Source organism: Oncorhynchus gorbuscha, linkage group LG07 (assembly GCF_021184085.1).
Source record: "Oncorhynchus gorbuscha isolate QuinsamMale2020 ecotype Even-year linkage group LG07, OgorEven_v1.0, whole genome shotgun sequence".
Classification (NCBI taxonomy): domain Eukaryota; kingdom Metazoa; phylum Chordata; class Actinopteri; order Salmoniformes; family Salmonidae; genus Oncorhynchus; species Oncorhynchus gorbuscha.
This window is the reverse complement of record NC_060179.1, coordinates 31,954,503-31,970,423: the sequence shown is the minus strand read 5'-3', so window position 1 is coordinate 31,970,423 and position 15,921 is coordinate 31,954,503. Positions and strand designations below refer to the sequence as shown.

The window sequence follows — 15,921 nt, the reverse complement described above, 5'->3', positions numbered from 1 at the left end:
GAGGTTTGTTATAGGTTACAGCTTCCCCCTGATTACCATATTAACCCCTCGGTCCATGTGTCTCTCCTCAGGCCGGTGGTGGTTGGCCCGTTCCAGGATTCTGAGGTGCGGGAGGTTCCTCCGCCCCCTCTGGACATCGAGGGGGCCCCGGCATTCTCAGTTCGCTCCATACTGGATTCGAGGCGTCTGGCGAGAGGCCTTCAGTACCCCGTGGAGTGGGAGGGGTACGGTTCGAAGGAGAGGTGCTGGGTTCCGGTGGAGAACGTGTTGGACCCTTCAATGCTGTGGGAGTTCCACCGTCTCCGTCCGGATCGCCCTGCACCTCGCCTTCCGCGGTGTCCCCGAGGTTGGCGTTGGCGCGCTGCTGGAGCTGCGTGTCAAGGGCAGGGCGGGGCGTACTGTCACGACTTCCGCCGAAGTCGTCTCCTCTCCTTGTTCAGTTGGCATCGCCGGTGTTCTAGCCATCATCGATTCATTTTCCATCTGTTTTGTCTTGTTTTTCCTCACACCTGGTTTCAATTCCCTCAATTACTTGATGTGTATTTAACCCTCTGTTCCCCCCATGTCTTTGTGTGGGATTGTTTATTGTAAGTGCTTTTGTACATGTTGACTGGTGCGCGATGGATTTTGTATGATGTCTCGTTACTGTTTGTGCTGTTAGTTTTGCTATTAAACTGCTTCGGCTATTTCTTAGTTCTGCTCTCCTGCGTCTGACTTCCCTGGCACCGGTTATGCACCCCTTACAGTCACTACTAAGATACAGACATCCTTCTTAACACATTTGAAGGAAGGAAACCTCTCAGGGATTTCACCATGAGGCCAATGGTGACTTTAAAACAGTTACAGAGTTTAATGGCTGTGATAGGAAAAAACTGAGGATGACTCAACAACATTGTAGTTGCTCCACAATACTAACCTGATTGACAGAGTGAAAATTAGGAAGTCAAAAACATGCATCCTGTGTTCAACAAGGCACTAAATTAATACTGCAGAAATTGTGGCAAATCAATTAAGCTTTTTGTCCTGAATACAAAGTGTTACCTTTGGGGCAAATCCAATACAATACATTAGCTAAAGGGTAGAGCTGCCGCTTTCAAGGAGCGGGACTCTAACCCGGAAGCTTATAAGACATTCCCCTATGCCCTCTGACGAACCATCAAACAGGCAAAGCGTCAATACAGGACTAAGATCAGATTGTACAACACAGACTCTGACGCTTGTCAGATGTGGCAGGGCTGATCAGAGATGCAGCCAAGAGGCCCATGATCACTCTGGATGAACTGCAGAGATCTACAGCTGAGGTGGGAGACTCTGTCCATAGGACAACAATCAGTCGTATATTGCACAAATCTGGCCTTTATGGAAGAGTGGCAAGAAGATAGCCATTACTTAAAGATATCCATAAAAAGTGTTGTTTAAAGTTTGCCACAAGCCACCTGGGAGACACACCAAACATGTGGAAGAAGGTGCTCTGGTCAGATGAAACCAAAATTGAACTTTTTTGGCAACAATGCAAAATGTTATGTTTGGCGTAAAAGCAACACAGCTCATCACCCTGAACACACTGTCCCCACTGTCAAACATGGTGGTGGCAGCATCATGGTTTGGGCCTGCTTTTCTTCAGCAGGGACAGGGAAGATGGTTAAAATTGATGGGAAGATGAATGGAGCCAAATACAGGACCATTCTGGAAGAAAACCTGATGGAGTCTGCAAAAGACCTGAGACTGGGACGGAGATTTGTCTTCCAACAAGACAATGATCCAAAACATAAAGCAAAATCTACAATGGAATGGTTCAAAAATAAACATATCCAGGTGTTAGAATGGCCAAGTCAAAGTCCAGACCTGAATCCAATCGAGAATCTGTGGAAAGAACTGAAAACTGCTGTTCACAAATGCTCTCCATCAAACCTCACTGAGCTCGAGCTATTTTGCAAGGAGGAATGGGAAAACATTTAAATCTCTCGATGTGCAAAACTGATAGAGACATACCCCAAGCGATTTACAGCTGTTATCGCAGCAAAAGGTGGCGCTACAAAGAATTAACTTAAGGGGGCTGAATAATATTACACGCCCAATTTTTCAGTTTTTGATTTGTTAAAAAAGTTTAAGATATCCAATTAATGTCGTTCCACTTCATGATTGTGTCCCACTTGTTAATTCTTCACAAAAAAATACAGTTTTATATCTTTATGTTTGAAGCCTGAAATGTGGCAAAAGGTCGCAAAGTTCAAGGGGTCCGAATACTTTCGCAAGGCACTGTACATTAGAGATATCTGTATTTAATTTGCAATACATTTGGAAAAATATCTAAAATATTGTTTTCACTTTATTATGGTTTATTGTGTGTAGATGGGGGAGATAAACAAAACAATTTAATCAATTTAGATTTTTATTTTAAATCAAGGGGTAGATACTTTCTGAAGGCATGGTAGGCTTCAAATGAAGATTCAAAGATGTCTGCAGAAAAAACATCTGTTTCACAAGTTTAGACATCACAGTACAGCAGAGTACAATAGTAGAGTACTGTAGAGTACATTACACATTATTCACTACTTTTTCTGTACCGTACGCTACTGTGCTTCACTGGAATGTGCTGTCCCAACTTGTGAGACGTTGTCTATGATTGGTTCCAATTTGGTCTGTCACCAATCTTGGACGTCTACGTTTGGGCCAAATCACAGCCAGTCCGGACCAAAAATCTACATCTGTAGACGTTCGGACAGGCCTTGATTTCAACCAGATCAAAAAATATCTGTGGGTGTTGAAATCAAGGCCGGGGCGGACTGACCAAATTTAAACTACTTTTTAACTTCTATGGATGTTCTTTGTCGGTCAGTGCTCAGTAGGTGCAGATGCTGGTTATAGTAAATGGAAAGAGGGGGCTCATGGGTGAGAGAGAGATTAGCTGAACTTGATTTCTGTACTCTGATTTCCCATTGTAGCCAATTGAATTGCAGTATTCCGTTATAGATTTTTCAGTAATTATGTTACTGAATGGGTAACAGAATTGAGTTTTAATAATTTAATAATACATTTAAAAATGATATACCTTCATACCGACCTTGTGTCATACCGGGATATTTGGTAATACCGACACTGAACACAAGGAGCACTGTCTTCAAACCCCACTTATACTCTGTAATCCGAAGGTTAGCAATCCTAATACTAAGTACATGTAAAATCCCAAAGAAAATGCAAAGAAGCGCATTGCCAAAATTTAGTACAGTTTCTGACCTAAACTACACAAGTATACAAATAACTCAAAAATACTACTCACAGTTTACCTCACGCATGAAACAAATATTAGCCAGCAAGGCTCTTGATCCAGGAGGGGATCCTCTGCTGTTACCAGGCGAAAGCTTGATTTAAGGAAGAAGCTAACAACTCAGCTAGATAGCTAACTAGCTACTAAATTAGCAAACCAAATACACAACTTAGAGCATTTAGCACATTTTAGACAGTTAATTGAATAGTTAAGATATCTAGCTGGCAAACATTTAGTTGTGAATTCCATACTGTAATCACCTGGCGCATGCTGCACATCAGTAAGTGACTCACAAAGCTCTGGTCTCTCATCATTGTATGCTTGTAAACCAACACCATGTGAAGCGTGACTGGGGATTACCATAAGCTTCATAATAATGTGACAGGTGATATAAAGAACATTGCGTTCTTCATCTCATAATGTTTCCAAATACTCTGGTATATGGTTAAGCGTCCAAGCTGGTCTACCTTCTTAATTGTTACTTGTGTAACTTTCATTATCCTCCCTGCTCATGCTGCAGAGAAATGTGAAGATATCTTAAAGATATACATTTTTTGGTAACGTAATTACAAGGCACAAGGCAATGTTTGTTACAGAATGCAAATAATCTATCCAAAACTAAATATCTGTTGATATTAGTTGGCAGGGGTCTTCACTTCAACATGATTTTATTTAGATTTATTTCTAATACCTTTTTTTAAGACTTTTTCTGGTAGACATTTTCTAAGACCCCTTTTCCATATGTTTGACCAGAAATCAAAGCATTACTTAACTCATTTTTAAGATAGATACATTTTTCAACCATTTCCTATGCCTCCATTTTCCCAAAATATAGCTGAAGTAGCTTTCATTTGACACTCAATTCGATATGCTCCTATAATGTTGGTACTGTTGGGTTCGACATTTTGAACATTGAGATATGAAATAAATGATAGAGAAGAATCATAGACCCAAAGGAGAAAGTTAATTGTTCTCTGAAGAAGGCTTTGGAATGTGTTGATGGAGGAGAGGAGAGCGATGTGTTGATATAGGTTAAGACAGATGGATATTGGTGGAGGGGTTGAGGTAGGAGGTGAGGGGTGAGGTCAGTTCCCCTTAAGGGAGTAATCAGGGTTAGTATATGGTTACCTTCTTTCCTGTGGAGCCATACACTGTAAGAAGGAGGAGTGTCTTAATTAGGATAAATATATCTGAGTGGGACAAATGTTGAGTTGTCTGTTTTCAGCTGTACAGAACCTTTGGGAAATGAATAAACGTGGCTTCTCTAGTGTCTGTGAGTTATTTACTCTGAAAAATAAGAACCTAACAGTCCTTAGGGGAGTAGGTAGAAATTTCCCGTAGACGTGGATCTGGGGTTCGTACCTGGGGAAAACTTCACTCTGAACGTAGGCTTTCTGTATGGGAATGTCTGATTCCCTGTCTTTAGTAGACATAAGTCACATGACACCTGTTGTGAGTTGGTATGTTGTTTTTTTTGCATTCACTAGTCCATGTAATGACTCACTGAAAAAAAGCAACCTTTTCTCTTAGCTCTTTGAGGTAAATTTAGCTATTGTCTGGGAGTTCACATGTCTTGTAGGATTGCGAGAGACCATACCTATTTTATAAGACATTGAAACGTTGTGGACACAATCCCCAAGCACCGTAGCAGATCAGCACAGTTTGGTATCTGTAGATGGGTCCCGCGTGCGTACGTCCCAGTACATCACTGGGGCAAAGCTGCCTACCATCCAGGACCTCTACACCAGGCGGTGACAGAGTCATAGACTGTTCCCTCTACTACCGCATGGCAAGCGGTACCGGAGTGCCAAGTCTAGGACAAAAAGGCTTCTCAACAGTTTTTACCCCCCCCACCTGCTACTCTCTGTTTTTCTTATATGCATAGTCACTTTAACTATACATTCATGTACATACTACTTAAATGGCCTGACCAACCAGTATTCCCGCACATTGGCCAACTGAGCTATCTGCATTGTGTCCCACCACCTGCCAACCCCTCTTTTAACGCTACTGCTACTCTCTGTTCATCATATATGCATAGTCACCTTAACCATACCTACATGTACATACTACCTCAATAAGCCTGACTAACCGGTGTCTGTATATAGCCTTGCTACTCTTATTTTCAAATGTCTTTTTACTGTTTTATTTCTTTACACACACACACACACACACACACACACACACACACACACACACACACACACACACACACACACACACACACACACACACACACACACACACACACACACACACACACACACACACACACACACACACACACACACACACACACCTTTTTCCCTGCACTATTGGTTAGAGCCTGTTAGTTAGCATTTCACTGTAAGGTCTACATACACCTGTTGTATTCTGCGCACGTGACAAATAAACTTTGATTTTATTTGAAATGGCACCCTATTCCCTACATAGTGCACTACTTTTGACCCATTTGGAACGCAAACGGTGTGTAACTCACACATCCCACTGTGCTGCTGGATTCAGGAATGCATCATCAATGGAAACGGTCTTGTGGGCAGTGTGAACGGTGGCTTCCACGGAGCCTAAATCTCTGCGTCACCGTGGCGAGCAGATGTGCTCTGACACACACACACACACACACACACACACACACACACACACACACACACACACACACACACACACACACTGGCGTAATTGATGCCCTCCACCCACTGTCCTTGACATGACTACAAAAAGCAGGACTGAATAATTGCCTCCCCCTGTGGGTTGTGAGTAATGATGCATTTTCCCTCCTCTAGTCTATACAGTAATTGTATTTTGGGCTCTGGTCAAAAGGAGTGGACTATATAGGGAATAGGGTGCCATGTGGGATGCAGCTATGACCTACCTACCTATATGGTCCTCCCCAAGGCAGATGTAGTACAATAGACCAAATAGCGCTGTTCTTTACTCCTACTGTACGTCAGAGACCGAACAATCAGCTAGAGGAAGTCCAGAGCCAAGGGGTAGGACGATTGATGGCCTTGTACTGTATTCTCCCCTTGCTCCCTCTGTCAATCCCAGGATTATTGTTTTATCAGGAGGGACACAGGCATTGTACCACGGGGTGTCTTGAAGCCACTCGTGTGCATTTGCTTTCTGAATTAGTGTTCAGAAAGCAGGTTCCAATCAGGCAGAAATACAAGGAAAGAACAGCATGGTATTGCAATCTTCAGAGTGGGATAAACAATAGAAAATGCCAGGACACTTTCCCACTGTGAATGCAGTGCAATTGTATTTTGGGTTATTTAATTGAACTTTTTAATTACTTTTAGATTTGTATTTGTTTTATTATGTTATCTTGTACACTTATTTGTATTTAATTAGAGATTATGTATAATTGGACTTTTGACCTATTTTGTTCAACAACAAAAAATTACATATTTTTGACAAATAAAAGCATTTTTATATAGTAAACACTTGGCCTTCTCTTGATTTAGTGAAATAATTAGCACCCCAGTAGTGTAGGGGTTCTATCATACAATCGGTTGAAGGAGAAACCAACTTTTGAGTGTTATGGAAGTGGCTAGTCTTCATAGGTGTAAGGATAATTAGGAGTCTGAATCTTGGGTATTTGGTGCAGGAACCTTTAAGCTAATATTCTATAAGAGGTGCAGGAACTCAAGTAGTAGATAATTTAAGTTACTGGAACACACTACCGGTGTGCTCCAGCCCAGGTCAAACAGCATTGGTGGAAAAAGTACTAAATTGTCATATTTGAGTAAAAGTAAATATATCTTAATAGAAAATTACTTGAATTGAAAGTCGCCGAGTAAAATACGAGTTGAGTATTTGGTTTTAAATATATTTAAGTATCCTGGTCCTGTGTAGCTCAGTTGGTAGAGCATGGCGCTTGTAACGCCAGGGTAGTGGGTTCTATCCCCGGGACCACCCATACGTAGAATGTATGCACACATGACTGTAAGTCGCTTTGGATAAAAGCGTCTGCTAAATGGCATATATTATTATTATTATTATATTATTATTATTATATTATTATTATTATATTATTATTATTATTATTATTATTATTTATCACAAGTAAATGGAATTTCTAAAATGTACTTAGTTGAAGTCAGAAGTTTACATACCTTAGCCAAATACATTTAAACTCACAATTCCTGACATTTAATCCTAGTAAAAATTCCCTGTCTTAGATCAGTTAGGATCACCGCTTTATTTTAAGAATGTGAAATGCCAGAATAAGAGTAGAGAGTGATTTTTTTCAGCTTTTATTTCTTTCATCACATTCCCAGTGGATCAGAAGTTTACATACACTCAATTAGTATTTGGTAGCATTGCCTTTAAATTGTTTAACTTGGGTCAAATGTTTCTCATAGCCTTCCACAAGCTTCCCACAATAAGTTGGATGAATTTTGTCCCATTCCTCCTGACAGAGCTGGTGTAACTGAGTCATGTTTGTAGGCCTTGTTCGCACAAGCTTTTTCAGTTCTGCCCACAAATGTTCTATAGGATTGAGGTCAGGGCTTTGTGATGGCCACTCCAATACCTTGAAGTAGCTACTCTCTGTTCATCATATATGCATAGTCACTTTAACCATATCTACATGTACATACTACCTCAATCAGCCTGACTAACCAGTGTCCGTATGTAGCCTCGCTACTTTTATAGCCTCACTACTGTATATAGCCTCGCTACTTTTATAGCCTCACTACTATATATATTTACTGTAGTTTTATTTCTTTACTTACACCTAAAACCTTTTTTGCACTATTGGTTAGAGCCTGTAAGAAAGCTTTTCACTGGAAGGTCTACTACACCTGTTGTATTCGGCGCACGTGACAAATAAACATCGATTTGATTTCTACACACCTTCCAGAGATGTGTTTATAACATACAATATGATATTGGAAATAGATTTCCAATTAGATAGGGGCGGCAGGTAGCCTAGGGGCGGCAGGTAGCCTAGGGGCGGCAGGTAGCCTAGGGGCGGCAGGTAGCCTAGGGGCGGCAGGTAGCCTAGGGGCGGCAGGTAGCCTAGGGGCGGCAGGTAGCCTAGGGGCGGCAGGTAGCCTAGGGGCGGCAGGTAGCCTAGGGGCGGCAGGTAGCCTAGGGGCGGCAGGTAGCCTAGGGGCGGCAGGTAGCCTAGGGGCGGCAGGTAGCCTAGTGGTTAGAGCATCAGACCAGTAACTGAAAGGTTGCTTGATCGAATCCCCGAGCTGACAAGGTAAAAATCGTTCTGCCCCTGAACAAGGCAGTTAACCCACTGTTCTTAGGCTGTCGTTATAAATAAGAATTTGTTCTTAACTGACTTGCCTAGTTAAATAAATAAATAAAAATTGTCAAAAAGGTTCTGATGATGATGCTTGAGCAAGACTGAGTAAATGAAGTGATGAATGGTGAGAGGGAGAAGAGGCTCTTCATGTCTAAGTCTAAGTCAATAATGTAGCACATAATTGTCAGATCTTATGAATATCCATTCTCTCCATCCCCTCTCATCTCACTCAATAGGGATGTGCTGCATCCACACTCGTACGCTTGTACCATATGATAACTTTATTGTCCATTTACATAGAAATGCATTTTGTGATGTCATCAATAGGGATGCACCGATATGACATTTTTGGCCGATATCGATATCCAATATTTTCCTTGCCAAAATCCAGATATTTATTTATTTAAAATTTGTAGTGGCCTTTTTAAGCATTCTAGTACAGTTAAATAGTTGAAACACACACTGACCAAAAAGTGGCATTTTACGTATGTTAACATTACCAGTAAAACATAATCAAAACCTATTTCTTTCACTTGCTGTGTTGTTTTGTTGTTCATTTGTTCAGTCGTTTTATTCTCAACCAGGATTTCATCATGCATGTCAAGCAGTGAAGTTTCAGCTCTGTCTGTCGTGGGTCCTCTTACTCGGTGCGCACTGTCACTGTGTCCGTTACCATCTTGTCCAGCTGTGTCTAACATTTAACATAAACCCTGTTTCATATCTGCATCGACGTAGCGGCCCATGTACCTAGCATCAAGCATAGTGGCGACACCATAAAGAGGCTCAGAGAGAATGCCACCGAATCACTTGTTCACAGCCTCGAGGAGTGTATTTTTCAAGTTTTAACCATACGGTCTCTGTCTGCAATTTTGTTGATCAGGCGTTTCAATGCCATGACAGAGGGTATCATGTCTGCTGCAGACTCAGTTGATGAGCTTATTTCTCGAGTCAGTTGTTTCGAATGGAGCTAGGAGTGTGTTCATGTTTACAAGTTTCAAACATGTTCTCAAATGGCAGCAGCAGTATGAGAACCAGCACATTCTTGAGCAAGCAATACGGCTTTCCTCAGTACGAAATCCTTGTCGACCCACTGTGCTGTCAGGCTCAGCATGCTCATGGGGCTGACATCACTGGTCCAAATGTCAGTCGTGAAGCTAATAGCAGTGACAAGTAGCTCATGGATGTGCGTTTCAACAACACTGCGTAACTCCTGTAGGGCAACATCTGAAAAATAGTGCCTACTTGGTAGTGTGTACCGGGGCTCGAGGTGCTCGACCAGTTGGCGAAAGCCAACATAACATCATCCACGACAGAACGGTTGATTGTCAAGGGCAATAAATTCCATTATCTTGGCTTTAATGGATTTCGCCTTTGAGTTGCCTCGCTGAAATGTTCTTACTCTTTCAAATTACTGCAAGACTTGAAATGGTTTAGTAGTTGGAAGTGGGCGCTTAGTTTCTTTCTGCTTTTGTTCTATGTAATCGCTGAAAGTCTGGGGTGATGCACTTTCAAGTGAGTAATTAGGTTTGTGGTATTGAAAGATTTCACACTCTCCCTTCCTCTGGAAATAATAGCAGCACAAACGTTGCAGATGGCCTTTTTGTTATCATCCTTTGAATCTTCAACATAGATCCACACAGCAGACATTGTGGGCTAGGTTAGGAATGCTGTGTTGCACGTGTAGCGCTATATTTTTTGTAGCGTCAGTACGTCATCTACCTACGTTGTAAAGGTATGCAAGTCAGCTTTGACAATGGTTTTGCACATTGGCGTTAAACTGGACATCGGGCCGATGCCGACGTTGGCATTTTTAGCTAATATCATCCGATTCCGATATGCTTACCGATATATCATGCATCCCTAGTCATCAATACACTACAGTACAACATAACACAAAGCAAAACCGCCGGAACATTTAATGTAGAAAGTCTTGAAAGACACAGTTATGGACCGTCTCCACCACTTCTCTCTAAACCCCCTCTACCTCCTCCCCTGTGCAGGGTTGTCCCTGCCCCGGCCTCCCGAGTGCCCCCCTGCAGCAGTACCCCGTGGCGTTGGCAAGGCCAGGAGAGATGGGGCGCAAGCTGGACCTGTCGGGCTTGACGGACAATGAGGCAGAGCACGTGCTGAAGGTGGTGCAGAGGGACATGAAGCTGAGGAAGAAGGAGGAGGACAGGCTCAGGTGAGTTGGGGAACTGGGGGAATTGATGTGGGGTCGGGAATGCAGGATGGGCCCCCCCCATTTTGTTAAAAGAGGGATTTGCTGTTCGGATATTTGAGAAAATGTACGATATTTGGTAACATTTTACTCCTGTGTCAACCAATTTACCACTTAAAACACGAGTTGTAAATTAACGAAAATGTGGTGCCCCCAGGACTCTACCTGGTATACGATCCCCCTTTAATACACACATTTTTGCTGATAGCTGTCCTATCCTAATCTGTGACATTACCTGCCTTACTTTTTCTGAGTTTGGGGAAAGATAGTTGTGCTGATGCTGCTGGATGTAAAGAGGGAATAAGTTGTGACTGTCTCTTATGCCTTGTCAGACTGTGTGGATGTCAGATACTGTAGGGGTCTCAGGGTCAGGTCTCAGAGTGCCTCAGAATGCTGTTCTTCTTCACACACCCCTGAGAGACAGTTCCTTCTGTCAGATGCGACAGGCTTCCTCCCTCTCCTCCTTTTCCTCTGTCCCTCTCTTCACATTTCCTCCCGACCTCCATCCCTCACCCTCTGACAGGCTGTAACTACTACAGGGGCGTATTCATTCCGGAAATCGTTTACCGTTTTTTAAGAACCAAACGGAAGAAAACCGAGCAAACCAACAGTTTTCTATTGGACAAATTCAAGGTAGGTCCCGCCCCGTTTCGGCGTGATGAACACATCCCAGTCTTACTCCCTCTCCTCCTTCTCCTCCCCCTCTCCCCTCCATCTCTCCCCCTCTCTCTGTGTGACAGGCTGCAGCTAGGGGATACAGTGTTGTGATGTTGACAGTCTCCCGTGGAGAACTGTCATCAAATGTATTGGCAGATCAGACCGTCTGGTTTGTGATGCATCAGCAGGCCTATGTTGTGGTGATCCTGGTGGACGCCTCGAAGCCTTTCAGAGATGATTATACAAATCTATCAAACTGAATATGGAAATATGTGTACATATTTGAGGGTTGTCAAGTTTCACTTCCTACAGCATTTTTTGTTTGTTGGTAAAGTATTATGCTCCCCTGTCTCCACGTTTGATCAAGAGCCCAATAGTGGGTTTTTTCCACTGTATTGCAGTAGCTTTTTACACTTCTTGACAGTTTGATCTTATAGGCCTATCATACTACAGAACACCACAGGGATGACCTGCCATGGGATGATGTGTATTGGAATTATTTCAGTCGGTTATATAATAACATTCTCATATCTTGCGTTGCCAGACTCTGTAATCTCACATTCACTCTGCTTACGAGGGTAGGGCTGAATCAAGGATACATTGTTATTGACTAGACAGCAGGCAGCAGAGGTTTTGAGTCAGCTACACTTCTGGGCCTCGTCTAATCAAGACTGGGCTACAGCTGGCTCGGCTTCTCCATGAATTACACAATTTTCTCTCTTGCAAACTCTTTCAAATGATCAAAAACAAAGAAACCTTTGAAAAACACGATGTCGAGTCAATATTGGTGTTTCTCCCCATTTTAAAAGCTAAATGCATGTAAGGATGTGAAAAAATGCAAATTTTCATTGGCAATACAGGGAGGGGCTCATGAAATAAATAACCAAGGTAGCTTTGTTGGAGTCGCAATCTGGAGCAAAGTGTTTTGAAAGACTGTGTAACTGTCTTAAATATACTAGAAGCCCACTGACAACAAATTGAGTTACGTCCTTTGTTTTCTTTGTTCGATTTGGTGTCTATTGTTTCAGAAAAGTAATTATGTTTAGTTTCTCTGTAGACTCTCTCTCTGTTTCATAACAGAATCAACAGTGTGCAGTAATCTTTGCTCTTGAGAAATCGATAGTTCCCAGTCGAGGGCTCTCTGAGCAGTGCTGAACACCCGCTCAAATTCAGTCACGTCTATCACACTCCTGCGGTTGAGGTTGGTTTGAGTGCAGGGAATGCTGGGAGCTCCATACAGTTAGGTTCAAGTGCACAATAACGGTAATGGCAGTGATTTCATTCTCAGGGGTCCACTTCTTTGGCACAATGACTGAGGCCAATGCATCTCAAGAAGCAGACCACATGCACAGTTGACCACACCGACTGGGACAAGTGTGTTCTCTTATTTCATGGCTGTTTTACATTATGAATGATTCTGATTTGTCTTGGATTTTCAACCCAAGAAAATGGTGTGGTAATCTGCGCTGTATTAGAATCACAATGACAGTTAATAGAAATATGGTTTTGTGTGTCTGCTAGTATAAATATACAGAGCATTCGGAAAGTATTCAGACCCTTTGACTTTTTCCACATTTTGTTACAGCCTTATTCCAAAATGATGAATAAAACTATATTAAATCCAATCTACACACAATTCCCCATAATGACAGTGAAAACATTTGTATTTCATTTTTTTAATGCATATTTAAAATGAAAAATACCTTCTTTACATAAGTATTCAGACCCTTTAGTATGAGCCTCAATTGAGCTCAGGTGCATCCCGTTTCCATTGATCATCCTTGAGCCGTTTCTATAACTTGATTGGAGTCTACCTGTGATAAATTCTATTGATTGGACATGATTTGGAAAGTTGCACACCTGTCTATATAAAGTCCCACAGTTGACAGTGCATGTCATAGCAAACATTAAGCCATGAGGTCGAAGGAATTGTCCGTAGAGCTCATAGACAGGATCGTGTAGACAGGATCGTGTCGAGGCACAGATCTGGGGAAGGGTGCCAAAACATTTCTGCAGCATTGAAGGTCCCCAAGAACAGAGTGGCCTCCATTCTAAAATGGAAGAAGTTTAGAATCACCAAGACTTTTCCTAGAGCTGGCCACCCCACCAAATTGAGAAATCAGGGGAGAAGTGCCTTGGTCAAGGAGGTGACCAAGAACCCGATGGTCACTCTGACAGAGTTCCTCTGTGGAGATGGTTGTCCATCTGGAAGGTTTTCCCATCTCTGCAGCACTCCACCAAACAGGCCTTTATGGTAGAGTGTCCAGACGGAAGCCACTCCTCAGTAAAAGGTACATGACAGCCCACTTGGAGTTAAAAGACTAAAAGACTGACCATGAGAAGCATGATTGTCTGATCTGATGAAACCAAGATTGAACTCTTTGGCCTGAATCCCAAGTGTCATGTCTGGAGGAAACCTGGCACCATCCCTTCGGTGAAGCATGGTGGTGGCAGTATCATGCTGTGGGGATGTTTTTCCACGGCAGGGACTGGGAGACTAGTCAGGATCAAGGGAAAGATGAACGGAGCAAAGTACAGCGATACTCTTGATGAAAACCTTTTCCAGAGCGCTCAGGACCTCAGACTGGGGCGAAGGCTCAACTTCCAGCAGGACAACAACCCTAAGCACACAGCCAAGACAATGCAGGAGTGGCTTCGGGACAAGTCTCTGAATGTCCTTGAGTGGCTCAGCCAGAGCCCGGTCATGAATCTCTGGAGAGACCTGAAAATAACTCTGCAACGGTGCTCCCCATCCAACCTGACAGAGCTTGAGAGGATCTACAGAGAAGAATTGGAGAAACTCCCCAAATACAGGTGTGCCAAGCTTGTAGCCTTATACCCAAGAAGACTTGAGGCTGTAATTGCTGCAGAAGGTGCTTCAATGAAGTACTGAGTATATATTTATATTTTAGAATAAGGCTGTAATGTAACAAAGTGGAAAAAGTCAAGGGGTCTGAATACTTTCCGAATGCACTGCTGTGTGTGTGTGTGTGTGTGTGTGTGTGTGTGTGTGTGTGTGTGTGTGTGTGTGTGTGTGTGTGTGTGTGTGTGTGTGTGTGTGTGTGTGTGTGTGTGTGTGTGTGTGTGTGTGTGTGTGTGTGTGTGTGTGTGTGTGTGTGAGAGTACGCTTTCATTCAACCGTTATTGATCTATTTGTGTTGTGCAGTCAGGCACCTGCTTGATAAGAAGGATTAACCTAGAATTCCACATTTCACAATGTTCCAAGTGACTAGGTTATAACACCAAAAAACAAAGCCTGTTGTTCTCCTTTTGATATGAAACACAGTTGTAAGGAAAGTACTGTTGTGAACATTTACATGAATAATATCAAAGCTATTGTACCTATGAAAACAGTAGCAGATGGTATTTGGTTGTTTCAGGGTGTCTTCCCCCAAACAAACGAGGGCGAAACACCCAGGGGTTTTGCCCTCCATGCGTGGCTGACGTTCGTTTCTTCTTTTTTAAATGCCAGCCGGTCTGAGTTATAAAGTGTCCCATGAATCCTTCACAAGGCTAATTAACAAGTCATCTCAGCTGGCACTTTGAATGCTCCATTTTAATTTCCCTAGTGTTGTCTACTAAGAAATGTTTAGAAACTTAATTGACATTACCTTCTGTCAGATAAGTACTGGCCTGTCAGAAAAATGTAAATATTCAAATGATGTGCATGTAATCAAACCTGGGTACAATCTCAGCTTTCCTGGACTGTTGACCTCAACAGTGAAATGAAGGGACTTCTTAAACGTGCTACGTGTTTCTACTACTACTGCTGAAGCTGAGTTTTCTCACTGATTGTAATGCCAATGAGTTAAATTGTTTAGAATGGATTGCTACTGTATGTCAACACGGTTAAATATTGGCATGCTGAGTCCTACAGTATATTTCCGTCGGAAATGCTTGATCAAACAGCACTGTGAGCCGTCGCATCATGATGTGTTCCATTCTCCGATTGAGTGTGATCATTTTGACCCAATTATGATGTACAGTTACAGCATTAGCTGTCCAACCTCTGGCCTGTTTCCATCTGTCACTGTAGCCAACATGCTGGAGTGTGTCTCATCAAACCAGCAAGAGGGAACAGAGTCTTAGCCCCAGAGCCCAGTCAGAGATGGATTGCTTAATAAACAGCGCTATGACTCCCAAGGGCCAGGAGGAATGATCAAAACGAACTATCCATTCACCACTCTTTGTTTCCAAGCTTCCTCCCAGATTGTTCTCTCTTGTTTGCTTCTGCCTGCGGTAGCAGTAATGACTTCTGCAGATACAGGCCATTGAGCCATTTAAAGGACTCTGCCTTTTCCTGACATGATAATGCCAATTACTCTGCCCATGCTCCGTCTTTACACAGCTCATAGACAATGCTATTAATGAGCCTCGACAAGTCTGTCTTTACCGCCGTCGACGAAAGTCAAGTGTCTGCATTTTACAATCCTGTCTGTGTGAAGCTTGTGGTCCATGCAAGGTAAAAAAAAAATTAGCATTATGATCGAACGATGTCTGGTGGCTAATTTGCTATTC

The 15,921-nt window shown here is 42.6% G+C and overlaps 1 protein-coding gene across 6 annotated transcripts in view; it reads left to right on the top strand.

Moving 5' to 3' along the window:
- myripb (myosin VIIA and Rab interacting protein b) overlaps positions 1 to 15,921 on the top strand; it is a 217,807-nt gene that overhangs the window by 11,691 nt on the left and 190,195 nt on the right. For all 6 annotated transcript variants that reach the window (XR_006839632.1, XR_006839633.1, XM_046356195.1 and 3 more), the window contains exon 2: positions 10,529 to 10,710. Coding sequence is in view for 4 of the 6 variants with exons in the window: in XM_046356195.1 (XP_046212151.1) it covers positions 10,601 to 10,710 (110 nt within the window). In the remaining 2 variants the exon portion in view is untranslated. The remainder of the gene's footprint in view (positions 1 to 10,528; positions 10,711 to 15,921) is intronic.